General features: G+C 49.1%; 1 protein-coding gene and 1 long non-coding RNA gene across 2 annotated transcripts; one reads left to right on the top strand and one right to left on the bottom strand.

The window, feature by feature from the left end:
* Positions 1-2885: 2885 nt before the first annotated feature.
* On the bottom strand, positions 2886-18135 carry SALL1 (spalt like transcription factor 1). Its single transcript, XM_040253444.1, has 3 exons — positions 18016-18135; positions 5595-9028; positions 2886-4472 (listed from the first exon to the last, which is right to left on the bottom strand). Exons 1-3 carry the CDS (start codon positions 18089-18091, stop codon positions 4032-4034), a joined length of 3951 nt encoding a protein of 1316 aa, XP_040109378.1. The 5' UTR covers positions 18092-18135; the 3' UTR covers positions 2886-4031.
* A 1631-nt stretch (positions 18136-19766) lies between these two features.
* Positions 19767-23277, top strand: LOC120872802. The gene is made up of 2 exons (XR_005723341.1): positions 19767-22702; positions 22998-23277. It is a non-coding gene; the product is annotated as an uncharacterized LOC120872802 (long non-coding RNA).
* The last annotated feature ends 4316 nt before the right edge of the window (positions 23278-27593 follow it).

Here is a 27593-nt window from a genome sequence, read left to right as displayed (position 1 = left end):
ATTTTATGTCAACTGCAAATCAGTCAGGATTTTCTGTATGACACTTTTTTCTAATTTAAAAAACAAAAGAAAACAATAAACTGTCCCCCACCCCCTTACACATCAATTGAATAAACCCGGCCCAGGAGAATTGAGAGGCAAAGACTTAAAGCTCAAAGTGACTCTTGAGCCAATCGGTTTCCCTAAATGATCTGGAGAAACCTGCCCCCTTCCTTACTCCATGCACCCCTCCCCCCTCCACAGCCACTGGCCTGAGGGGCCTTGGGTAGCTTAGGTCTTGTCACTGGTCTCCCTTTTTCCACCCTAGTTTCCTGTCAATCACCAAACTGCTCTTCCAAGCCTATTTTCCAGAAAGAGGGAAGCCCCTGTGTGTGTATGTGGAGATGGGGATAGGAGTGAGGGTAGGGGTGCGAGTGGGGAGCAACGCAGATGAAGGAGGAGAAAAAAAAAAACACAGAGGAATACAGCAAAAGAAAGACGGGGAGATAAGGGGCCACAAGAAGGCGAAAGAATGACAGCAACACAGTCGAGACCCAGAGAAAAAGAAAAAGCATCCTTACTCCGAAAGGTTGGGGGGGGGGGAGCTCAAGTTGCTAACGTTTGTAAATTTTGAGTGATAGGTACGAGAAAGTTGGTTATTCGCTGCGCTCTTCTGTTTTTTTTTTTTTTTTTAAATAAAGGAACTGAGGCAAATGTCACCAATATGAATATTTTTAGTTCAAAAATGTGAATTTGGCTGTTATCATTCCGGGCAGCAACAAGCCCTGGAAATTCGGTGTTCGGCGATTCCAAAACTATCTCGACGCACCTCCAATCAGAGAAGGGGGCAAAGAAAGACGAAAAAGTGAGGCGAGGCTTGGCGGGAGGGGGTGGGGCGGCGCGTTCACTTCGGCCTTAAACTTTGTAGCTTTATAAATATGAATCCATTTCTCTTCCGCCGGGCTGAGCCGAAAGGCTGAGTGTATTTCTCACTCAGAGAGGAAGCAGGCTGAGGGCGATTTCTTGTTTTGGAAACGAATGTAAGGGGAAATAGGCAGGTAATGATCAATAGATTAGAGAGAGAGTCGATCGACGGATGGATAGGCAGGGATCAAAGCGAAGAGGGAAGGGAGGAGACAGACACACCGATTGAGACCCCGAGGCTCCGACTTTCTCCTAAGGGCTACGCTCGCCTCGGAAAGTCTGTCCACACGAAACGCTGCTTTTGCTCCCCTTAACTCATCAGAAAAAGCTAGAAGGGAGGAGGTCGGTGGTGAGAGAGAAAAGAAAAAAACCCGCCCCTGCTCGCCCCGCCAGCCTGGCGGAAATGGACGCGCAGCTGGGGAGGTGCAGGGCCGTGACCCCCGCGCCGGCCGCGGTGGGAGCCCCGCGGTGGGGACCGCGCCGCGGCTGGGGGACTGAGGGGGTCGGGGGGAGCGGTCCCGCAGCTGAGCGTGTGCTCGGAAACCCGCGTCGGGGTTCCGCCAACAGGACCCCTTTGGAGAGGTGGGCGTGGGGCTCCAGGGCGCGGGAGGGAGGGGGAGCGCCGAGGGGCGTGTACGAGCAGGTCCCTCTCGGAGGCCGGCGGCCCTCGGATGCCCCCGCGGGTTTCAGGCTTGATCCTCAGAGAAGCACCCGGATCCAAGGACCACGCAGGCCTGGGCACCCAGTCGTCGTAACGCCCAGCCCTGGGAAGAGGTTGAATGCCTTCTTTCGCAGCGAAAACGTCCTCCTCCGGCCCGCGTATGACAGGAGCAGCCAGAATCCCACCTATTCGCTTGGTCCCCACTTTTGAGCAGAGGGGTCTCTCTCGGGGAGACGTGACTGGGACCCTAGAGGCGCAATCGAGGATGCTCGCTAGCGCGCTGAAACGTCTGGGTGATTCTCCGCAGCGCGCCGCAGCGCACAGCCCAGTGCCTGGCCTCTCAAGGTTTGGGGGCGCCGGTCCCTGTATGGTCAAAGCCTCGGGTCAGCGCCCACCTTTTGGCACGCCCCTCCTGGGCCCCATACCACTTAGCCTGGGGAGGCTCGCTCCAAGTGGCCATGGAGTGGCCTGCGCCCCGATGGAAACTTCTACTGGAAGGTGGCCCGGACGCTTCTCCCTTACCTGGGCGCAGGGCCACTGTCTGCCGGCGGTTTACCGCCTCCCTGGAAGAAAAAATTCGCCGACCCCTCTAGACACCAACTTCCACCCAGTCCATTTGCTGACCCCAAAATAGTGCTCTGGAGGAAAACATGTTCTAGGGGAAACCCTAGAACAAAAGGAGAGAGGAAGAAACCAGACTGAATTCTGGTGATGCAATATTCAATTCGACTCTACATACTCTCTGTCACAGACTTTTTCTTTCAAATACGCGTGTGTATGTAAATGCCTAAAAGACTAATTAAATAAAGACCAAGTTGACCTCGCTGGGTTGAGGCCCAGTTTCAGATTATATAACCCCAGCTGCCCCAGGAATTCTCCAGCAATGCTGCTCACAGCCGCCTGGAAAATGACTGAATCAAGGGAAGTGAAACCACCGGAACAGAGAAATAAAGCCAAAGTCTCCAAGGGCACGAATATCCTGCTTAAGGAAACTTACCTGGCCCGTCGGAACCTCCTATACCAACTTTTTATTTCACACCATTTTTTTCTTTTTTCTTGGGGGCAGAGAGGTTGTAAGAAGAGTAGCCAAACAAGTAATTGATATTGGGAGAATATCTAGATCCTCCAAATTAAAAAAGAAGAAGAAGAAAGAGAAAAAGAAAACACATGCTCATGCAAACCTGTTTGTTATGCCTTTTACAATTCCTTATTTAGAGAGAAAGAGAGATACATACACAATTTACTGGTGCCTGGGGAAATGCTAAAATACATTTTGGGGCCTGGCTAAATAGAAATGCACTCTAAAAACACAGACACAGTATTTTATCTGTTGCAAAAAAAAATGTATTTGATTACTTGAGTAAAATTACAGTATCTCTGTTGTTAGTAAGTATTAAATGTTAAAGAAATTGGACCCCCCCCCTCCTTTCAACTTTCCAAGAAAGTGCATGTAACAGTCCATTTTTTTTTTCCTTCCATACCTAATACAAAATAAACAAACACTATACCTGCTTTCTTGATCAAGAAGAAGCATTTGCTCTTGTAAGGAACATATGTACATTTTAATGAAAGTGATATTTCTTTTTGTATATACAAGAGCATCTACATTTTCTCCACTGAAGGTTGTTCAAGATGCTATTCTTAGCAGCATTGTGAAATTCCAGCACACATTTTCTATTGTGAATATACCTACAAGGCAAAATGTTACGTCTTAGTTTCAACTACCAAAACAACACTTGTATTTTTCTCTAAAGAATTCTGCGTGCTTATCACTGTACAGAAACTTATTAACATTGAGGACAACTCAAGTAAAAAGCACAATACAAATAGCAGTTCAAAACGGAAAGGGTTAAATCTACAAAAAAAAAAAAAGCAGGTTGAATTTTAGAAAAAAACAAAACAAAACACCCAAACCTTTCAAAGAACCACACAGTTCAGTCTGTACTTTCAGTCCTTTCCTTAAATTTGTTTCAAAAGATTAGACAATGTGTTTGCTGATAAAATTTTCCAGCAGGATCAAAGTATACATTTATATACAGATTTTATTAGAGATCTAATGCATCACTGAGGCATTGCATCAACACCAGATTCATATTAAACTGGATATAGAAAATAAGTTAATGCCAGATTAAGACCGCCTAGCAGGGCAACTTGCAATTGCCATAAATGTTACAGCAAGTTTACAGGACTCTAGTCAATTAGTATTTAGTCCAAAAATACAGAAGACCAAAGTTAACGCTTGCATTCTGTTTGCAAAGCCAGGTTATATCACTAATAAATAAGCTTTCTTAGAACTCTAGAAGTTGAACAAGGTACAAAAGAATGTCTTCAGAACGTTGTAGTTCAGAGATCTGTGGGGGGCGGGGAGCTGTGGGGGAACCAGAAGTCGGGGGGCAGGGCAAGGAGGAGGAGGCAACCGTGGGTCTCATTCTGAATGGGGGATGCGCTCTCTCCAGCCAGAGGGCCTTTAACTTGTGACGATCTCTTTGCTGTCTTCCACGAAGCGCGTGAAACGGAAGTTGGTTCCGTTTTCGCTGCTTGCCATCTTCTCCAGGCCGGCCAGGGGCGCGCTGGGCTCTGAGTTCTGGAGCTTCTCCAGGTTTCCTGTCAGCCCACTAATAGGTGAGCTGCTTCCACTGCCCAGGCTTCCAGGAATTGGAGGGATGCCCCCATTCTGAATGACGGAGATCTCGTTGGCCTTCATCGCCAGCCCGTTGGAAAGCGCAGCTGCGTACTGATTCCAGAAACTGGAAGGATCCCCGCTTCCTGACCTGGCCGCCAAATCCTTCTGGAACATTTCTGGGAACTTGACCGGATTGCCTCCTAGAAATGTCATAGGGCCATCCACAGAGAGCCGGCGACCCCGGCGGGCGGGGGTGCTATTCCACATGTGAGTGCCCATGTGTACCTGGGATGCGGGAGAGAGGGGAGGAGGGATAAGGAAAAAAAGGGGAGAGAGAAGGGAGAAGCTTAATAGTTGAATCTGTCTCAACTCACATCCCAACACTCGACAGGGCCAGTGGCCACAGTGTCTATTCTTATTACATGCCGGGCAGTGGGAAGGGTAACAAGAATCGTCCACTCCAGTCTGCTAGTAATAAGGTGTCCACTCTCTGCAGCCCTGTTCCGCCTCTCCTCTGCCTGGGAAAGGATGCCTTACTTACTCCTTTTTTATTACCTGTATTTAGCTTATAATGGCCTTGAGCAAGCCAGTCAGTTGCAGATAGCTCCTTCCAGGGTGAGAATTGTTATGTCCACTCTCATTGCCAAGGCAAGTATTGTATCTGACACCCTTTACCCTATAAATGTCCTTTTCAGTTGGAAAGAGAGTGCCCCTCACCGATTGCCCAATGGAGGGCCTGTGCGTGCAACGAAAAAGCCAGAAAGTAATTATTCATCTCGCATTACTGGCAGCAATCTCTAGAGAAATACTCTGTCAACAGAAAAATGTACACAGTAAGAGCGCTCAACTGTTGCTCTAGAACTTAAGCATATTTGCTTTCTTTCCAACATGTATCAGTAGGAAATGTATGATCAATTATCATAATACCCATTAGCAGAGTGGTGACGTTACTGTTTTTAGAAAGACAAACCACGCTGGACTGCAGAGTTATGAAAAAAATAGATGCCCACACAGAGGAGAACTGTAATTATTAAGTGGTATGGGCAGCACACAGGCCACATGGAGGTCTTTAATCAATACCCCATGGCAACGCGGGGCTGTCTGACCTGGTAGGTAGAGCAATTCATTAGGTGCACTTAGCGAGACAACAGGGCCAGGCCACTGCTTCGCTTAGGTACCAAATTATTCAAGGCTGCAGCCTGCCCTGGTCCCTGCCGTGATCCTGACCTGCATAGGCACCCACACTTCTCCAGATAAGCCACACAGCAGCAGGTTCTCTTGCGAGAACTTGCCCCCTGACTGTCTGGACCAAAGACTCTGGGAGCGTGCTTTATGAACCCTCAATGGCCTCAAAAGAAAGAAGGCTGCTGGGGTGGGTGTGGGTGAGGTGCAGATGGAGTGAAGTACCTTAAGATTGCCTTTTGTTGTGAAAGCTCTTCCACAAATAGTGCAAGCAAAGGGTTTCTCTCCAGTGTGAGTTCTCTCGTGAATCTGCAGGGCACTCGACGAGGAGAAGGTCTTACCACATGTGTTGCAGTAGTGCTGTTTGGGGGTTCTCCTGGGCAGAGCTGGGAGCAGAACTGGGGACGTGGCAGAGGATGACAGAGACCCAGAAGGGACGTGACTGGTGGGCGTGTCCTTACTGTCCTGAGGAGTCACATGCACGAAGCCGTTGACCTCTGTCTTGATGAGAGATGCCAACGAGCTGGCGGGAATCACCGCCGAGTTCTGATTGGGGCCAAGGTTGGAACTGGGCTCAAAGAGCTGTGATGGTAGATCCCGCATCTGATGTGTCAACATGTGTTGCTTCAAATTACCCTTGGTGGAAAAGCCACGATTGCAGACTGTGCAAATAAATGGTCTCTCTTTGGTATGACTTCTGTAGTGAATGTCCAAGGCACTCTGACAAGCAAAGGTTTTGCCACAAATGTCACAAGCAGTGTTTTTAAATTTACCCCGGTCTCTGAAAGGGAAGAGAATTCCCAAAGAATCTTCTTTGATGATTTTCTCTGTGTGACTAGATGTCAAATCCAGAGCCCCACCATTCACTGGGGCGGGAGACAAACCATTGGCAAACTCGCTTGCCCCTGCTCTCTGCAGCTTCTCCTCGGTGCTGGGTGACTTGTGGAATTCCTGGGTGCTGTTGGATGGGGACAGAGCCTGCATGGAGGAGGTAGACTCTGAGATGGCCGGGCTGCCTGCACTTTGGCTCTCCATGTCGCCACCCACCGAGGATGAATCGTTGGTCAGGACGTCCCCCTCAACTGACCCGTTCTCCACCGACTTCAGGCTGGCCTGCAGCTGCTCTGCCAGGCCAGCATTGATCATCTTCATCTGATTTTCCAAAGCGGCGATGCTTGACATCTCTAGAGGCAAAGGCGAGGAAGACAGGCTGTCTTGGGAGGCGTCTGCAGACTTGGGCGTGTCCGGGATGCTGCCCTCGGGACAGTCTTCCATGTTTTCATCGGAGAAGGTGTCTAGGTCATCAAAATTTTTCTCATCAAAGGAGCCCGTGTCGGACTCCATGGACTCGGGGTAGCTGTCAGGGACCGGGGTGTTGGGGATCTGGCCCCCCATGTGCATTCGGATGTGCTGCTGTAGGACCACGGCGTTGGTGAACTTCTTCTGGCAGATGGGGCAGGAATGCTGGACTCTGAGCGGGGGCATAGCTCGATGGACGCTGTAGTGGGTCTTCAGGTTCCCTTTCGTGGTGAAAGCCCGGCCGCAGATCTTACACTTGAAGGGCCTCTCCCCGGTGTGGGTGCGGTAGTGCATCTTCAAGGCGCTCTGACAGCTGAGGACCCGGTGGCAGATGACGCACTCATTGGGGTCAGTGGCCTTCTTGTCAATGTTTTCCACCAGTTGCTGAAGCTTGGATGTCTCTGAGGCCTGGGCTGAGTCCAAGAGTCCCCCAAAGGGAAACTTCGCCTTGAACTGCTCGGACATGAGCGGCAACAGAGGGTTGGTGAAAGTCGAGGCACTGCCGGGACCGCCGTCAGATGCCAGGGAGCTCAGCACGCAGGCGTTCGGGGCTGAGGCCGAGCTGGGGACCACACCGCTCTCTTCGCTTTTGCCGCCGGGAGGGGGCGCAGTGGGGCCTTCCGCTTCCTCCGGGAGCCCACCCGGGTTTCTCGCCGCCGGCTCGGGGGCCCCAGAGTCGCTCGTGACGGAGCCCGGGGGGCTGGCAGCAGAATGGCTGATGGGGATGGGGGCTGGCTCTTCGGTCTTGATGAAGGGGGTGAGGTTCGGGAGGGTGGGGGGCAATGGCAGGCCGACAGAAGTGGTCAGGGTGGGCAGGACGGGTTTGGTGTCTAGCCAGCTGGTGACCGGCTTTTCTGGAGGGACAGACATGCCGTAGGGGATGCCGGTACTGGTGGGTATGTTGTCCAAATGCTCAGGCACGGGGTAGGGGTTCATCTGGATATGAGGGTACTTCTCTTTGTGGCGCTGAAAGTGGACTTTGAGGTTCCCCTTGGTGGAGAACCTGTTCCCGCAGATGTTGCACTTGAACGGCCTCTCTCCGGTGTGGGAACGAAGGTGGATCTGCAAGGCACTGTCGCTTCCGAAGACCTTTGCACAGAACCTGCACTTGTGTTTGAAGAACGCCTCATCCGAAGCGCTCTTGGCTTCGAAGGCGGTGACATTTGGTGGCTTGCTTTTTCTTTGCTGGGCCAAGGCGGACAAGGGGTTTAAATCCTCTGCTGTCGTTCCAATGTTGGGCAAAGGGCTGGGGAAAACCGAGTTAGCGGGGGCCGGCTGAGGTAGAAGTGGATTAGATGCAGGACTCAACAAACTGCTTATTGCAAAAGCTGGTGAGGATGAGGCAGAGGCCGCGGGGTTGCTGGTGTGGGAGGCACCCGCGCTCGAAGCCACTTTTTCCGAGGATGGCGTGGGAACTGCTGCCGCCAATATGTGAACGCTGGGGGAAGAGCCGCTGTGTGGGGGGGCGATGGTGTTGCCGGAACTGCTCTGAGGTAGCTGGATGGGGGGGAGCTGTTTCACACCGCTGATGCTGGCAGACTGGCTCGCGAGGCTCTGTGCTAACCCAGCTGCCGCCGCCAGCTGCTGAGATAAATGGGAGCTGAGGGTGGACAAGGGGTTGGCAGATGTTCGTAAAGTACCTGGAGAAGGACTGGAAGAGGTTGGCAGGTCTGCATTCTGAGAAGCCAACAGCAATATTTGGTGACGAATCTGTTCGATCAGTTGCAGCTGGTGGATCTGTTGCTGCTGCAGAGCTAAGAGCTGCTCCATCAGGGCCGGGACGGCCAGCTTGCCCCCGGAGGCCCCATTGCACCTCGCTTCTTGGGAGAACTGGGCCACTGCCACCTTGGTGCTCTGGAGGTTCTCGATGATGACGTTGCTGTTGATCACGGAGAAGCTGCCCAGTGTTGTCAGGCCCCCGAGTTGAGGTAGAGAGGTTGTGATCGCTGAGGTACCTGCGCCGGAGCTGCTGCTGCTGCAGCTAGGGGGGACGCTGCTGTCGCCACCACTGCTCAGAGGCCCACTGGCGCCTGTGGGAGCTGCTGGGGCCTCCACCTCCATGGACTCTTCCCTGTCTGGTGCCTGGGCTTCAGCCAGGTCGCTGCACTCTCCTTGCTCTGTTTTGTTAGCCGTGTCATTCATTTGTTCCTGGGGATGATCAGGAGTGGGGCTGGGGCTTGAGAAGGTTTCAGGTGGGGAGGCTGGACTTTCATTTACGATTAGAACTAATTGGTTTTTAGTACAATTCTTCTTGTGGAGCAGAAGATCTGACAATTCGAAGAACTCGGCGCAGCACCGGCCACAGACGTGGGCATCCTTGTTCTTAGTGGTGCGGTTGGGTTGACCCTTCTCTGTGTCTCCTGCAAACATGAAAAGGAGCAGGATTAGCAGCAAAGCCAGGACACCCAGAGTCATCCAGGACTTCAAAAAAAGAGAGGATGGGCGTGGATCAACTCTTTTCTCCCTGCAAAACTCAAAAAACTATGGCCCCAGAAAACCAATCAATATTCCTTAAGAATGTTCTTGATTAAATGTTTAGGCTGTTGGAGGACTCCCTATCAATCTGGTATCTCCGAGAGCCGCGGCCTTCAGGTAATCCATCAAAATATAAAATACTATGAACTGCAGACATTGGTGCATAATGAAATTCCATAGCAAAATATTGATTTCCAATATTTTATACACCTTATTGTCTACTCATCCATCCAGAGAGGGTCCAGCCACCATCCTGAGGACTTATTAGGCTCTTGAGTTTCTGTCAACCTTATTCATTTTCAACTGATTCAAAGATATCTGTGACAGTTTGTTCTGTCACTAAACTAATTTGTAGTCATTCAGGTTCCAATCAGTGGTTGACAAGGGGGAAAAAAAATGCCTATCACCAAGGTGAAGACTGACAACTTGAAAATCACCTCCAGCCCCTACCTGGAACCTGAGCTACGTCTGATCTGTGACAAACACACTTTAGCCACATCAGTAACAAATCCTCTGGACACTCAAGACTCAGCTGAATACAAGAGAAAGCAAAGAGACACACACACACACACAAGAAACACAATGATCAAAATCCGTTACAAGGTCTGCCTGGCACCTATATATCAGGCTGTGGCATGTTTATTTTTAAAATTAAAGAATGCAACTGGCTACCATCCCACTAATCAAGGAATATATGCCACTCTGCTCCAAATGGCAACATTATGCCTATAAATAGTTCATCAAAAGTGCTCTATCTATAAAAACTGGCAAAAGATTTACATTTCTGATTAAATATCAACTTAAAGAAAGATGTGCAGTTAAGGGGAAGTGAAGAAATAATTCTTGTTTTCTAGTTTGGAAATGCTTTGCAATTCTCCTCGTCTGAAATGCCTTTAAAAACAGTTTGCTCTTAACTGTTATCAATTGTTTAACAGATTGTCCCGAACCTTTCATTATAAAATCCCTTTATTTCATGTTTGTTTCCACTGGTTGCTCAGATTTCTTCTCACTAAGATCCATTTGTAAATTAAACATAAAAATCTCCAACTCCAAGCTAACATCCTATTCAAAGACAGGATGGCGTCCCATTGTTTGCCCAGCATGGGGAACACCAACTTCTGTTGTACAAATGGTGTGTGGTCATCTCCGTAGGCTGTGAAAAAAAAAAAAAAAACTGTTTAATTCAAGGATTACCTCCCTGCATGCTTTTCTGCAGAACTGAATCAGATAATAGTTAGTTTCCATGACTTCCAAACTGAATCTCCCAGAAAACTTGCAGGGAAAGAAAAAAAAAAAAAAACTAATAGCAAATATGAATAAATGCAAAATCAAAATTCTGCTTTTTTCGGTAAACTTAGAGTTGAGTCAAAAGAGTCAGCCATTTGCCTCTTTGCAGTAAACATAAAAAAACAAAAAAACAAAAAATCTTGAGTAGTTTTACATTCCAGAAAATATAATTAATACCCAAATACTAACTTTTAAAAATCCCTTAACTCTGTTTGCCTTGAGTGATGCCGCAGATTATTAGAAACTCTGGTAAAGTATGCCAAATGTATGCACACTTTATTCACTGGGAGGGTTATTTGAGTAGCTAAGTTATACTTAACAAGCTAGCTTCCTTAATACCCATCTTTTAATCTCTGTAAGGGTATAGTGCAAAATGCATTAACAATACCAAACAAATCTTGGTTGGAACAGAAAATACAAATAATGATTCAGTTTTAATTTAATGTTTAATCATCCTAATTGGCACAGGATTCCTCTGCACATTCAAGGTGCTGTTTTAAGCTCTGTCTCTCGCCTTACTTAAAAATAATGTAAACAAAATATTAAACGAAATTCGCTAAAGTTCTGTTGCTTAACTGGGGATGAAAATAATGTGACAAAATTCTGTTTAAAGCTTCTTATTTTGACAACCAATTTTAAATGATGCATCCATTTCAGATGCTTATTTTAAACTAGGAAATGCAATTCCTAATATATTCAACCGAAATGTTATTTCTTTCTCTTTGCACATTTCCATATGTAATGGTTATGTTTCCATCTACTTTTACAGCCAATTATGAAGGAACAAAAGCTATTCTGTTTGTTCACACATTTTCAACAAAATGCATTAAAACTATTATGTCAGCATGTTCTATTAAGCTCTGCATTCAGTGGAAAATACTTTTCAACCAGCTCACATTTATCAAAACATAAAGCCACTTTAAAACACAGTTTTGCTTGGTCAGCTGGGCTTAGACAAATAATGACAGATTCAGAACTAAATAACTAGCAAGGGAAATCAGAAAACTGACTTCATCAATTGTACACATTACAGTGTAGTTGCTTCAAATATTTAGCACATCTGTGCTCACGATTAAAGGGCATTTTTAATTCTTTATAACTTGCAAACATCTGATAGTCTCATAATATAGGGAAAATTTAAAAAAGGTTACTTAACAGGATTTAGCTGATTATTACTTTCCTGTGCTCCAATTCTGCATTTGTGCTGCTTCAAGACTCACTTGAGAATTTTCAAGTTTTTCGACCTGAACATTTTTATATTTAGAGTTGTGCTAACTGGAAGGAAAATATAGACACTTAAAAATAAGTGCCTGCTTGCTTCTAAGAAAGAGACTGTGTTAAAAAAGCTGCCCATATTTTAGCTTAGATTTTCACAACATTTTAATAAGCTGACATTTGATCTCACTGTAGAGTCAACTAATTCAATTTCCTGATGTTTATGAACACCAAAAAAAAAAAAAAATTCTGATACCTATTTCGATTTATTTCAAAAGCAGGTGTCACTACATTATAATAGTTCTTAACTTTAAATCCATCTGCCTTCTGAACAGAATTCCAATGAAAAAGTTTTATATGAAAAAAAAAAAGGACAAAACATGAGGTCTAGTTTTAATCTTTAACTACCAAAGGGAATATTTTAAGTTGTAATAAGATGCACACACACATACACACATCATAAACTAACATATTCTAATTCATTTTTTTGACCGTCTGGCTATCTTGTATTTCTCTCAATAATCTGTTATACAAGATTGCAACTGGTGACTCCATTATAGTAAATACAGTTGCCTTGTTCCCTGTACTACAGTGAAAACAATATTCTAGTTCCTCTTTATGGATTATGCATACAAATTAATTTTGTCATCGTGGTCATACAGGAAAATTTAAGAAGAGGTGGTTTTCTAAGTATGTACACACAAAAAGATTTTTGGAATTTTCTGGGTTTCTTTTACCCTCTTTGGGCCTGACGAAGAGGTGATCTTCTAGCTTTATCCAATTTATATGAAAATTCCAGATGTTTTAGTTCTCATTGTACTATTTAGGTTCTTGATGCCCAATTCAAATATGTCAGCTTTTCATCATCTGAACTCAACACTGCAGAATAGGAGGCAGAAAATTGAAGTGTTCCAGTATATCTGTCTGCTGAGAAAACAAAAATAAAACTATGCTCCATGCTGAAAGGTTTAGCCAGCCAGGAAAACAAAACAAAACAACAGCCCTACTGTACCACGTTGAGTTTTCTTTTTTTGGAGCTTCGCAGAAAGACCCTTTGCTTGACTTCCCAGTACCTTCAGATCACATTAACGTTTTTAAGAAAACCTCGCAAGATTATGATCTTGGAGCCTATAGTTTTAACTGGCTGTTCCTTTTGGTAGACCAATTTCGAAAGGCTATCACAAACATTTCTGATTGATTGATTTTTCTCTTTTTCTTTTTCTTGCACAGGCCTGGGAAAAACCTGCATCTGAATGTTCAGCTTGAGATTCCACCGCAATTTAAACACTGCCACATATGCTCTGCATGTTCTCTGTAATGTCTTAAGTTTCTTCTGTGAGATCTGTAGCCAGATGACACGTTTTACTGGCTCCCTTCAAGCCCCCTCAGTGTTCTGACTGGGATTAGCGTGTTCTCCAGTGGAAGAATACAAGGGGAAATCTCTGACAAAATAACAACACGGACAAGACAGTCCTTTGAAAATTGTGATACCAGCCCACCTAATGTACACAATAAATGAAAGGGGGAAAATATCTTCCCCTTGGATGAATCAAACTGAACACTAGATGGGGTTCCAGTTGCAAGGGTTTGTTCAAAAACTTCTTTGTGGCTTTCCTCTTCCAGTGACGCGTAAAAGAGACTGCTTAAGGCAAGATCTAAACTTTGACTACATAAACATTGGCAAAGGCACAAGAAACTAAATCCCTGTTGTTTGAGGGTAAAACTGAGCTATGGGAACTACCTGTCAATCTTCCCCTTTGGGGGTCTGGCATCTGAGGGTGACAGGGGAATAAGGTTAGGAAAAGAAGCCAAGCTGATAAGGTGAAACTAAAATAAACTCCGAACTTCCTGCTAAGTGACTAGCAAGACTCAATTTGGGGGTCACTGGGAAGATACTGAAGGACATATTATGATCTGGACCTTGTCACCTCTGCATGGGAGGAGGCTAGCAAAGGTTAAAACAGCTCCACACATCTACGTTTTCCAAAGCCTGGCACAGCGACTTTTTTCTTTTGGAGGGGGAGGGGTGCTGGTTCTTGGGATAATTTACCACCTCCTCCCTTCAAATGCTCCATGACTGCCCTTTTGGTAATCTAAGAATATTTGGGAAGACTGGGTGAGCGGTATCAGGAGGTACCTTAGAAAAACCGAATTAAGTCTGTAGAAGGAATTAGTTCTGGCTACTCTACTGAGTTTGGCTTTTCTCAATTTCAAAAAACTGAACTGCTGGTCTACCTAATTCCCACCCCCTCGCTTTTCTGTGAGAGCTCTGCCTCAAAAATTCAGATTTTTGCTTTCCAAAGGACTGTGGGTCAAGACAACTTGCTACCTGCCAAAGCAGAAAGAAATGAAATAAAGTCCCCAAAGAATAACCTATAAATTGACACTTGTGCTTATAAACCATAGGTGAACCTGGATGTAAAATAAACCACAAAACATTCGGTATCCCAAATTCACTTTCATGCACACTCTCTCATGTCCTTCCACCTTTCGCTTGCTTGTGTTTGTTTGTTTGTAACATTTTAGGAAGTATGTAAGGCCTCCAGCAAATGCCCCCAAGCAGCTTGCATTTTCTCATCCAAAATCTTCCATGATGCCACAAACTTAAAATAGGCCTGATTAAACAGGAGTTCTTTGCAACTGCCTTATCATGCAGGTGTCGTTTTTTCAAAAAAAGCAATTAATTATAGTTCTCTCTAACCTTTTGGGCCCAGAAATCTATGTGTTGCCATTAAGCTGCTCACAATGAGTAAATTACTTTGGTAAATAATAGAATTTCATTATTAATATAAATAAGAGGAATTTTTTGTGATACTTTAGATGAGAGGCAGTGTTTTATCTGCAGTGTTTTTATCTTTCTTCCAATATGATCTTTTCCTTGAAAAAGCTGGGCACAGAAGTACTTTCTTAATAAATGAATGGAGTATGAGTGGGCCAAACATGTCGTTCCAGGAATCTTAAAACTACCCAAGGAAGAAAAAGCCAACACGCGTATACACGCACACCTGAAACCCGAATCGCTAGTAAAGAATCCACATACAAAATCACCCCATTCTAATGTTCTTTCCTCAAAATTATTTACCTTGCTAAATAATTTTCCCAGTGGCAGTCATCTTTCTACAAGTAATTCGAGACTTGTTGAATATCATTTAAGAGAAAAGTAGTAAGTGCCATACTCTTGGTTTCATAAGAAACAGTAAAAATCTCTCAGTTTATTTTAGGAGAGTATATAGCAGCACCAAAAATAGAATTAAAATATGAACATCATAAGACTGACCAAATGATCTTGTTTTCTTGAACTTGTTCTGATGAAGTTATCCTGGAGATTGCTGAGCCTACCTCGGATTTTCTTTGTAAGCACGCACACGCTCAAACACACACAGGAGTGACAAGCCGCACAGTAAGCCTGACTGCTCCCAGCCTTGGGAGTTGCTCCTTCAGGGCAACTGTAACGGGGGTGCCTACAAACTTTTCTATGTCTCACCCTAGACCAAAGTTATGAAATCGGAGGTGCCAGCTTCTGCTGAGGGCACCACCAACTAGGTTTAATTTGATAGGTTCAACATTTCCTTTGCCATGTTTTAAGCCCATCTCAGGAAAGAAAAAAAAAAAAAGTAACCACAGTGTTTAAGGAAGGTTAATCTTCTAAAAATTTAACAACTTTCATGTAGATTAAACAAACCAACCCGCAAACTGAAACACAGAACTCCAATGACTCCTTGAAGTGTATGTTCTGCGCGGACAGGAGAATGGGTGGCTGGCTGGATACAGTGCGTGAAAGGAGGTGACTTTTTAAAGGTAACTTGGAGACACGATTGCTCGGTTCTCTATCTCACAACTACTCCCAAATAAAAAGAATTGGAGTGTGTAAGGCCCTCCTGTAAAATCAGACATGGAGGAGGATTAGTTGTGTACTAATATTATTACAACATACTAAATCCTGTAACCCTATTACAAAATCTACCCTCTAGGCAGTTTCTCCCAAACTTATTGTTCAACCATGTAAAAACAGTCATAACCTAAAACCATTACAACTGGAGAAATGGAGGGGGGTGGGGAGAGGGGAGTGTTTCCTACCCTGCCCCTACCAGTTTTCTGCTTCTTAGGACAATGCACCAGCTTTGGGGGATAAAAAAGAAAGAAAAAGGAAAGGAAGGAAGGAATAAAGCAAAAGAAAGAGAAAAAAGAAAGAAAGGAAACTTGATGCAACTTAAATAACTTACCTCAAAGCCCAAATAAACCAAAAAAACAGTCCTAATAAATAATAATGGTCAGAGGTAGTGAACTCCTTTTATGCTATCGCTTTATGAGAAGCCTTAACTATTAAAAATTCCGGATTCAGAAGGCGACAGGAAAAAGGTAAAGATCTAGCAAGCATCAATTCTCTGCGAATCCCGTCTTTATTTTTTTCCCCCTTTTTTGAAAATATATACAATCAGTACACATTAATTAAAAAAAAAAGACTTAAAAATAAATCTTTCCTCTCCTCCTGTTAGGTTTGGTCCTTTAAAAACTGTTGACTTTAACAGTATTACAGTGAGGAAGATCTCACCAGAAACTTTAGCAAAGATGGTGTGGGGGCGAGATGCAGAAGAAACCAGCTGGGAAAACCCGGAAAAATACTGTGGCGGCGGCCTTGGATAATTTCACCTCGCTGTACCTTGAGTACCCAGTCTCGCCTGGGGTGGAAAGCGGGGATCACGGGTTCTCAGGGGACTGAGAAATCAGAGGCTCTGGATAAGGCTTGAAGCTTGAGAAAGTACTGGGGTGGAGGGGGCCAAATATTGTACACAGATATCTTTATCTGTGTCTGTTCTCCCCGCTTTCTTACAGGGATCACCCCCCTCAACAGGAGTCCCCTTTCCCGACAGCCGGGGTGAAGTGGGTGGGAGTCCCTTGGCTTCTCCGCCTGGGTCCCTGCGCCCCAGCTCTGCAGAGAAGCAGGCCTCTAAGGAAGGACCCGAGGACCGTGAGGGCTGGGCGGCCGCAGAGTTTGGAGGACGGAGGTACCGACCAAAGGGCAGGCTTCCGAGCCCTATCGGGGTCCAGCTCCCTCCGCTACACTCCAAAATGACGCCGGGGACTGGGGCACCCCGAGAGACATCCCGAGTCGCGGATACAGCTCGGGGGTTGCCCCTCGAACCTCCGCAGCCGAGAGGCGAGCACTGTGCCGGCGAACCGAGCCCGGGCGCCGCTCCATCGCCTCCGGCCTTGGGCCTGGGAGTTCGGAGGCCCCTAAAGTGTAACATTTTTTAGCGATAAAAAGGGACTCAAGGTGTCTGCCCTCCCTACGCCCAATTCCCTGCCCGGATCTCTGCCACTCTCGGCCTTAGCTCCGTCACACAAACTTTGTTCTGGACTTGTTCGCTCCCTTTGGGACCCGGCAGTTGTCGCCCCCATCGGAGGAAGCGAGTGCCTCTCTTTTAGGGGGACTCCCTCGTGGCTAGATAGTCCACCCCACCTCCAGCTCTGGAGAACGACCCTTACGACTCCTGGAAGTGCGAGGTACCACGATCCTTAGCGGGAGCCGACCGAGTCTAAAGATTTCTTGGGGGCGCCGAGTGTGCATGTGTTGGGAGAAGAGAGGCGGGGATCAAGTGGGATAGCCGGACCCCACCACTTTCCCCCGTCTGCCTGCACTCTGTCTGGGGAGCACCCGACAGCAAAGAGCACTCTCCAGCACGGCCTCTACCCCCGCGTGTCAGGCACGCTCGCCCCAATACAGGTTCCCATCTTCTTGGAACTCCGAACTCCCACAGGCACCCCATTCCGCGGCGCGGGCCCAGGAGGAGTGGGAGCGCTGGGGAAGGAGGGGAGCGCGGCGCAGGGAGCTCCCCTCCACGTTCCAAGTTCAGGCCGGAGCACAAAGTAAACTTCCTTCCCGCAGGCAGCAGGACCAGGGCGGCGAAGGCCAGGCCGGGCCTCGGGCGCTGGCCGGGGAGCGCGTGGAGCACCGCGCAAGCAGGCGCCGACGGCCTCTGTCCGCACCCGCGCCCCGCCGGGCACCCGGGCCCCGGCCGCAGCTCGGAGGGTCCCGGGATCCGCTCCCGGGGACAGCCGGGACGCAGGAGCAAGGCCGGCGAGCCCTCTCTCCTCCCCGCAGGAGGACCCAACAACTCCGGAAAGATCCTGCCTGGAGAAGTGTTTGCTTTCCTCGGGGCAGGGGGGTTGGGGGTGGGGAAGCCCAGCAAAGGCAAATTGAAATTTAAAAAAAAAAAAAAAATTCGGAGTCGAAATGGTGATTCGGGTCGCGGCGGCTGGTCGGTGGGCGCGGGGGCCAGCCGCGTGTGCGTGGGTGCGAGTGTGCGTGAGTGTGAGTGCTAGTACGTGTGTGCGCGTGTGTGTCCGCGGCGCGGGCCGGAGCACTCACCATCTCGCCGGGGGAGCGAGGCCACTTCGGGGTCGGATTGGAAATGTTGAGGCTTCGCTTGCTTCCTCCGCGACATGCTGGCTCAAACATCAGCTGGGGCAGAATAAAAAATTACTAAAAAAAAATCTTCTCAAAATTACGGAAATCGAGCGGCGGCGGCGGCGGCGGCTCCCCCCGCCCGCCGGCCCGCCCGCCCCCTCCCCGGCTCCCCGGCCCCGGGCGCAGCGCGCATGTGTCCTGCTATAATTATGATTATCAATAATGCATTGCGATTAATCATAGAGGGGCTCTTTGAAAGGCGATTGGCACCGGGCCAGCGCTATTCAAACCCGCTCGCCTTAATCAATTAGTTCGTGATTTGCTGCAGACCCCTGTCTCTCCGCTCGCTGGCCCAATAAGCCGGCCGCGGGGCTGGCTCTGCGAGCCGCGCCGCCCGACACTGGGTTAACCCTCTTCGCGACCGCCCGGGACTCCGCGGCCGGGCCGCCGGGGGCCTGCCTCCTCGCCTCTGAGCACCCGGCGCCCCGGCCTGCGCCCCCCTCCCTCCCTCGGCCCCCCCATCCCGGGCTGGGCCGACCCAAATTAGCATGCCCTCCCCGGAATTAAGCCTCCCCGGGTGGGGGGTGGGGCCGGGCGGCGGGGGCTGGGGACCCGGGCTGCGGGCGCGCGGCGAACTTTCCAACTCCGGCGCTAGGCGCGCCGGCCCGCGGGGGGAGGGAGTCCCGTGGCGGGATTTGGGGGGAGGAAGTCCCGTTTCGTGAGTGTTTCTTCGTTTCTTTAAGAGCTACCAGAAAGCAGCCCACCCCCACCCCCATTAAAAAAAAAAAATAAGCGAGTGGGGAAGAGCCAGCCCCACGCCGGTCCGCCTCCCGCCCGCCGCCCGGCCTCCCTCCCGCTCGCCGCCTGGCTCGGCGCTCCTTCGCCCCGAGTTCTCCATCCCCTGGATCCCGGGCTCGCGGGGGCGCGGAGAAGAGGACCAAGGAAAGGTTTGGGAACGTGATGGGTTTGGGGCTTTGGGGGGGAGGGGCAGCTCTCCCGCCACCCCGTTCCTCCTCAGAGGGCCCAGATCCTCCAGCTTCTCGCTTGCTCCCTCGCTCCCTTTCTCTACCTCGGACATTCCCAGGACAATTAGGGCTGAAGTTTTCGGGAGAAGCGGCCCCGAGCCCGTGGGATAAGGGGGCGGCCCGGCTCCGCCCAGGACCCCTCCCGGACCTCCCCCTCGGCTGCCCCGGTTGGCTGCAGGGCGCGTCACTCCGCGGGGAGGCGGCGGCGGCGGTGGCGCCGCCGAGCCCAGGGCGGGCGGCGAGCGGGGACCGGCTTGGGATCCGAGTTCAGCTCCAGCCGGGGGGAGGGGAGGGGCCGCCGCTTACCCAGCACGCTGCAACCCTCCCCTGGCCTCGCGAGGCGCGGGCCTGCCCCGCCGGGCTCCGGGCACGGCCAGTCCCCGGGACCCCGCGGCCTCTTCGTCCTGGGGCCCAGGCTCCTGGCGAGGAGGTGGCTGGAGAGAGGGGGGTCCTCGTCCGCAGCTGTCTGGCCCCGCAGAAGCTCGCCTCCACTTCTCAGGCACTTGCTGAGCGCGGCACCCAAACTTTTCGCACCAGCTCCATCTCCCCAGGCTTTGAGGCAGCCTTCCCACCCGCGCCCCTGAGCCCGGAGTGGGGATCCCGGAGCCCGCACTTTGTCCGCTGGGCTCGGGCCCCCGCGAACCTGAGGCTCAGTCCTCGGCTCAGCCTAGCTCTTCCCCCTTGCGCCTCAGGGTCTCCTCGCTCCTGGTTCCCGAAGTCTTGCGCCCGAGGGACACTCTAAACTTCGGTTGAGTAATGGGGACGGGGAGGGGGGGTGGTGCAGATACACAATCCCTGCCCTATCTCGCGATCGGGAAAGGAGAGGGCTCATAAGGACGCCCCAATTCGGGAGCGCCCTGGAGCCTGGAGAGCAATATAGTCAGTTCGCGCGAAGTGGGCACCAGTCTTCCGAGTAGAGTTTCGGGTGCTCCGGACCACACTGAGCTCCCGCAAGAGTCTCTCTAGCCACTTTCCTCCTCCCTCGCTCTTTAAAATCTAAATCTTTTGTGTGCGGGTGACTGTTTCTGTTTTCCTCCTGACGACTTTATTTCTCTTGGTATAACTTCTCCTTTCTCCTTGTTCGCCCTTTCTTCACCTTTTCTCCCGCTTATTTTTCCTCTCTTGTGGCCTCGCTCGATCTCTCTCTCTCTCTCTCACACACACACATACACACCCCACTGCACCTCGCTCTCTCTTTCTCCCCAGGTCCTGTTGGTTACAGTAGATTTTGATAAAAAGACAAACGAAGCTATCAGTGGGGCTGATGTTGAAGAATGAAGATAATAATGTTTCCATAGGTGGTGCTTCAAATGCCATTATTTCTCACTGAATATTTAAAGAGATCCCTCGGCAAAGATGGATCTGCGTGCTCCTGGGGTGCCAGCTTCTCGCTTCCCCCAGACCCCCGGGAAAGTGTGCGGGAGCACGTGTAAAACCCACCCCCCGCTCTGCAAACTGTGATCCTCGCAGGCATCCCAACCCACACTCTTCCCGATACACCAACGCCGCCGTATGCACTTGCACACGGGTTTCTCCGTTTCTGCCCGGGTTTGGATTCGCCCGTATCCTTCTCTAACAATCTTGGCTTCTTGAAAGTCCGGGCCTCCTGGGTACCGCGTGCTGCCAGGAACCGAACGGAGCTAGCGATCCCGCAAACCCTTCTTCTTGGATCGCGCCGTAAACGCAGCGGCAAGCTCCCGGGATTGGCGTCACACGTGTTCGTTACTCGCTCTATGTGTGATTAAGATTAAGGGGCGGGGGAGCTTTCCCTCCCTGCCCCCAACAAAACACCAAAACAAACAACCAAACGAAATGCACACGTAAAGAAGCAGCTTCGCGATGTTTAATTAAAAATGGGCGAGCAGAGACGAATTAATTGGGGGTATCCAAACTTTAATAACTTTTTTCGTTCTTCTGTGTCCTCGAAGACGTAGAGGCAGGCTTCTCGCTCGGTGGGCAGTGTCCCCCGCTAATTTCTTGTTTGTTTTCTTTCCCTCGGTGGCCGGGAGAGAGGAGAGGGGAGGTGGAGGAGGGGGGATGGGAAGAGGGGGATGGTTGGAATGGCTGGGAGAGAATTGGTCTTTATTGTTGACGGCAATACATCAATTATGGGCCATTGTCTTGGGCCCAAGTTCCGTGGTTCGCAGACGCGGGCGCCGCTCTGTCAGGGCGCTCGGGTTGAGGCTTCGTGTGCCGCGAGGCAGAGAAATAATCAAATTAATAAAAGCGGAGACAGAGTGGGGTTAGACAGATGGGGGTTGATTTGTACTTGTGAGCGGGTGGAAGAAGGCAGGGACCACAGTGCGGTGCCACAGTGCAGCCCCTTCCTACGCCCTGCTCAGCCGAGAGACCTGCGCGCTCTACTGGGGGTAGCGGGTCCCTGCCTTGGGTGGGGCCGCTGCTGGGGGACTCCCGGTTGACGGACCTGGCACGTAGGCCCCTGGCTTTTAGGGGCTGCTCCTTGTTAAAGACTGGGGGTGGCCCAAAGTCTGGCAGCGGCTGCGCCAGGGTCGTGACCTCGTGGGTCGACAGGAACCGCACCCGAGCGAGGCGCTTGGCGAGTTGTTCAAACTCACATTTGGGGCGCTGGATGCCTGTGTTTCTACCAACAAATCTCTCTCCCCACTCAGTCTTCTCAACACCTACAGAGTCCTTGGTGGGTTTGACGGGGGCCGAAGGGCCCCAAGGCTTGCGGGCCACAGCTGAATTCCCAGCGAAGGGAATTCTCTTTTTCATTCCCTGATCTTGGGAAGGGGAGAGGATGTTGAGCCTCCTTTCCCCAAGGCCCGATTCTTCCACCCGCAAAACTACGTTATTTCGGCCCAGTCTGACCCCCGCTTTCTGATGGAGCCTAGAATGAGGCCTGGCCTGGGCCCAGGACGCTCTTTCTAGCTCCTTCTCCTTCCACCGGCGCGGGTTTGACACTCTACCCTCGAACTGAAGGTCGCCCCCACTCGCCCTGCCCCAAGCCCCTGCTTCCTCGGTCGTCCGGCCTCAGGCCCGCTGGGCCCCCAGCCTAGGCTAGGGGGGCGGGAGAGGAGGTTTCGTTTTCTCGTGCCAAGCAGAAAGCAGCGAAAAGGCGACCTCGGAGTCCTGGGGGCGGGGGTGGAAGCACACCCGATGGTATCAACATTATTGATGGGGAAATATTAGGGGCAGGAGCCCGGAGATCAGGTTCCCGGTCCCTCCCCTACCCGGAGGTGGGAGGGACAGACGGAGTGGGTGGTGGCAGCGGTGGTGTTGGGGTGTGCCGGGACTTGGGTGGCTGAATGCACCCGCATTAACCACTCTTGGGGTGTATTTAGAATTTTCTTGTCTGTAAGTTGGGGTGGCAGGGAGAGAATGATGAAAGATTGACTTGGCTAGTACCGTAGCCCTTAAGGTCTTTCCCAGGGTTGAGGCTGGAGTGGTGGGGTGGGGGATGGAGGAGGGACAGGAAAAGTGATCAAAAGCGAAGACCAAGTTTGGAAAGCCCACCGTAGACTCGGTTATTTTCCAAGCCCCAGTACTTCGCTTCCCCGAGAGTTTCAGAAACTCTTTCCTTAACTGCTGTCGCTCAAATCCTCATCTCTCCTCGGCCACTGGAGAGACTTCAGACCCGAGGCTTCGGGGAGCCTGCTCAGGTGGGTACCCCCGGCCCCTGCGGAGTCTGTGCCGAGAGCGCTTGGCGCACTGGCTCTCCGGTAGTCAAGTCTCAGCAGCGGTGAAAAGGCGCACTTTCTGGGGGAACCAACAGTCCGCAGCCAAGGGCTATATGCAGCCCTGGCGCCGGGTGCAGTGTGGGGACCAGGCGCCCAGGCGCCGGCTCCGGCGGGAAATTCAGCAGTGGCGAGCGGAGGGTGGGCTTGGTAACCCATTGCGCGCATCCCACCCAAGGGTCCCACACTATCGGCAAACTTCCTCTTTCTTCTCTTGCAGGGCCATCCGCGTGCCGGCGTTTAGAAACTGACTTCTTTGCTGGCGACCGCAAGTGCCTGTGATTTTTACTTTCTGTCTACGTTGAACGTCTTGTACTGAAACTCATTGCGCCCTGCATGCCACAGTGCCTTGCTAAGGGGTCCCTGGGTACAAAATGCCTCTCAAAGGAAATGTATCGAGGTAGAGAAAGTGAAAAAGACTAATCGAATTTATAAAAAGAAAACCTTTGCTTCCTTTTAGTTAAAATCCTTTTGCGGTCTTCTGAGCTTGGAAAAAAAAATCATCACCATGCAATAGAGTGTAGCTAATTCCTGGAACCCATTAGGAAGGTGTCCAGAAAGCCCAGCAGGGCTCACAGATTCATTCCCATCTTTGAGCTCAAGAAGTAGGACTTTTGGATCCAGTGAATAGAAAGCACTGTGTTATCTGTTGGGAATAGGTGTGGGACCTCTGAAGCCCTGGACTCTGTGTGCATGTGGGGGTGTGACTGGGGGTCTGCCAGGAAGCTCATTTTCATTCATAAAAGAGATTCGCTTAAATGACCTCCTTATGGGACGCCTCGATGAGCTAATTTGGCAAATCTCTTGCAACAAACTTTATATGTTTTGCCTCTTTCTCCAGCAAAATGTCCCTTTTTATAGAACAGATCAACAGTTCCTGAAGAGAGGTGCATCTTGGTTTTGTAGAAAGCTGCATACAGTGAGACCTTAATGGGCAATCGCTTCTTGTTGGTCAGTGTTTGGAGAGGGAAGTACCATTTGGTTTCTGTTTGATCAATCAAATGGCCACATGGAACCATCCCGGGGGCCTGGCAGCCTGTGAGCAAGACTGGACTGTCACTCACATTATGGGTAATTTACAAATCTCCCATGTCTCAGCAAGCTATGACTTTCTTAGGGAATATTTCTCTCGACCGAGAAAGGGCTTTCTCTGGGAGACATATTTCTTTTGGGGGAAGGCAGTGAGTCAGAGTTGTCACTGCAAACTTCAGTTCATCCATCCCGTGCAGTTCAAACCTGCATCCTCCATAGTTCCATCTGTGTGATGAGTGAAAAAAAAAGGGGGGAAGGGGATAACCCATTGCTTTCTTCTCCTTTCATCTTTTCCAGCTCAAGGAAGTTTTCTATACTGTTGCACTGATATTTCTTTCTCCTAATGTTCACCTTCATTTTTCCAGCCACAGTTACAATTGTTTCCATCTTAATACCTAGTTTAACATGGAGTTTCACATTTAAGAGGCTAAAGTTTTCCAGTTCCAAGCCTGTCTCCCTGTTTCCTTGTGCCTTCTCAAAACAGAGGCAATTACTTCTTAAGTTATACAGTTATCAACACCTACACATTTATGTCAGAAATCAGTTCCACTTTTTTTGTGCCTCTTCCCATTTATAATGCTCATTGTATCCCAGCCTCTATTCTTTCATCCTGGGTTCCCCTCACCCCCAGACTCTTTGACATACTCCATAGCAAAACCCCATCCCTGGAAGCCTTGCTCAGAATCTCGGTCAGGTTGTAACGTATGGACCTTCTACTTAGAACTTGGCCCAGGACTGGCTCTGGCCTCTTCCCAGGGCCTGAAAAACGGGAAGATGCCAGCAAATCTCTCCTCCTCTAACACAAACAGAAAGATTTCAGGAGAACTCAGGTTGGAAAGATTTTCCAGGTTTGTTTTTACTTTGTCTTTCCCCCTTGGGCCCCCTAGTACCTCCAGTTTGGAAGGATAGTGCTAAGAGAACCAGCCTCTTAGCTCAGGTTCCCCCCCATCCTCCCTTGACGATCTCTCCTCTTCTGATCTCAGATATTTGCTAGGAACTAGCTTTATTCACATCTTACTTGGGAGTTGGAGTTGGACTCGTGGGGTGCCCAAGCTGGCTCTGCCATTTCACAGTATCTTGGGAACACTGTCGTGGGTGTGCACCCATGTGGTAGGTAGCTTTGGTCAAATTAATTTCACTAGCCGCTGTTTCCTGCTGTCAAGTGTAGCTAATGGAGAGGAAGCGCAGAGCTTAAGAGCATCCAGCAAGGACTCGGCTTTGCTTCCTCCTAGCAGTGTGACCTCCATATGCCTCCAACAGTTTCTCATCTGTTAAATAAGGATAATAATAGTCCTTATTTCATAGAGCTCTTGAGGGTTAAAAGAGTTAATATGTGTGAAGAGTTTAGAATAGTGGCTGGTATGTAATTAGCACAACATAAGTGTTAACTATTATTGTTATTACCTCACAGGCTTGTTGTGGGAACCAAATGATACAATATGGCTAAAATATCATTCTCTATTCATCCACATGCGTGTGTGTTCCCAGTCTCCACCAGCTCGTGACCCCCAGATTGTAGCTTGCCAGGTGCCTCTGTCCATGGGATTTCCTAGGCAAGAATACCGGAGTGGGTTGCCATATTCTTCTCCGGGGGATGTTCTCAACCTGGGGACTGAATCCACATCTCTTGCATCCCCCGCATCTCCAGGCGGATTCTTTACCACTAGTGCTCTTGGGAAGCCCTATTCACCCACCCGTCCATTCATTATTTATTTATGTATTCATTCACTCTACATAGTAACACGCAAGGCATGGAGAATAACTCTGAAACAAACACCGTCAGTCCTTTTAATTAATCCAGCATTATTTCCTGGGACCCTGTTATCAGTGCCTGGTTAAGTGTTGGGCCTGAGGGGAACAGTATAGGAGCAAAAGTAAGAGTGCTGATTTTTAAATTATTCTCAGGGAATTTTTTAATTCTAATAGGAAGTCCCAACTCATGGAGAAAATTAAAATTAGAACAGGCTGTGTGTGCACCCAGTCCTGTTGTGTGTATATGGGTCCTTTGGGCCGGGGATAGATCATCTTCATGCTTCTAGAAGGTTCATAAACACCAGTGGACATGTAAGTGGCCTGTTACTTAGGTTCCAGGCTGTATGCACCTGGTTGTTTTATCTGGCTCACATATTTGTCGTTTTGATGGTATGGACTCCTCTGAGTTGTCAGAAAACAAAACAGTAAAACGGGTGCTGTTCTCCTTTGGCCCCCTTGAAAGGTATAAATCACTTACAGTGTTCCCTTAGATCCCTCATTTCTGGCTTTTTCTGATTTCCATTTTTGTCTGATTATAAAAATGAACCATGGTCATTATAGTAGCACATTCTGTAGGCAAATGTAGTGGTTGAGATGGAAAAAGCTCCTGTCAGTCTGTCCTGCTCCCCCCAGGTATTGGTCTGTTCTGGATGCAAAGCCTCCGGTGGCTGCAGCATGGACCAACTTAGTATTAGAACCATGTTGTGACCAAATGTAATTTAACATTTACTGGTGGAATGCAAAGTGCTCTTGTGAGCCCCCTCCCTTCCCCTGTGCTTTGAGATTAAAACACGTTTTATGGTTAGAATCTGGAAAAAGAATGAAAGAGTCTGGGCAAAAATACCTGTTAGCAGTGGAGCTGTGTAAAACGGGAGAGAGAACAGCACATGTGCAGTGGCCTCAATGTGATCACGGCTTCCTTGGGCAGCGTCGGCCAGCAAATGCAGCTTAAGGCTGCCACAGATGTCAGTGAGCAGGGGCTGAGCTCGCTTTTTGCCCCAGCATTGAGGGAGCAGACTCGATTTAATCTGTCACTCGATGTCCTTCTCCTCAAAAATAGTGCCCGGGGGCTCTCAGGGGCTTTATTTAGAGGCTCTTAGGAGCTTGGCAGTATGTAAATTATGCGTGAGTGTCCTTCATAGTTCCCAGTGGTCACCATCAGAGGGGTTTAAACATGATTTAGCCTTTCAGATGATTTGTGGGAGCGCTGGAGCCAGCCAGTGCAGTGGTTTCTCACCATTGCACTAAATAGGTTTCCATGTCCTGCTTGGCTGCTCTGTCCATTCACCTCCTGGCCTCTGAGTTGGTCTATGAGTCACCTCCCAGTGTTGGTGGGTGACCTCCCAAATATCCTTACCATATCAGGGAGTTCGGAGATTTTTTCAAAATGGAAGTTTTATGACTTAAAAAAAATACCATTCAATCCGTAGTGACTGCAGAGCTTTCCATTCATTTATTCTTTCATGCGTTCAACCCACATTTATTAAGCACCTTCTATATGCTCCTTATCAGTATTGGGTTGGCGAAAAAATTCATCCCAGTTTTTCAGTAACAGTGTATAAAAACCCGAACGAACTTTCTGGCCAACTCAGGGTTTTAAGCACTAGGAGGCATCGGGCTTGAAAAAGGTTGCTCTGTTTCCTTCCTCCCTTTCCTCTCCTCTTTTTTGTTATTATGCTTTTACAAGGATTAGGGAAATTGTTCTTTTAAAAAAAAATGACTTTTCCAGCTGAGTGTCTAAAACAAATTATGGAATATCCTTGCAATGAAATATTAACCACAAAAAAGGAACTACTGATACTTGCAGTGATGTGGCTGAATCTCAAAAGTATTATGATGCATGAAAGAATCCAGAACCAAAAGACACCACAAAGTATCACTGCTTTTATATAACATTATAGAAAATGAAGGACTTCCCAGGTGGCGCTAGTGGTAAAGAACCTGCCTGCCAATGCAGGAACCTAAGAGACACAGGTTCGATCCCTGAGTCAGGAAGATTCCCTGGAGGAGGAAATAGCAACCCATTCCAGTA

This window comes from Oryx dammah, unplaced genomic scaffold, assembly GCF_014754425.2.
Source record: "Oryx dammah isolate SB20612 unplaced genomic scaffold, SCBI_Odam_1.1 HiC_scaffold_13, whole genome shotgun sequence".
In the NCBI taxonomy this organism is placed as follows: domain Eukaryota; kingdom Metazoa; phylum Chordata; class Mammalia; order Artiodactyla; family Bovidae; genus Oryx; species Oryx dammah.
This window is presented reverse-complemented; position numbering and strand designations above follow the sequence as displayed.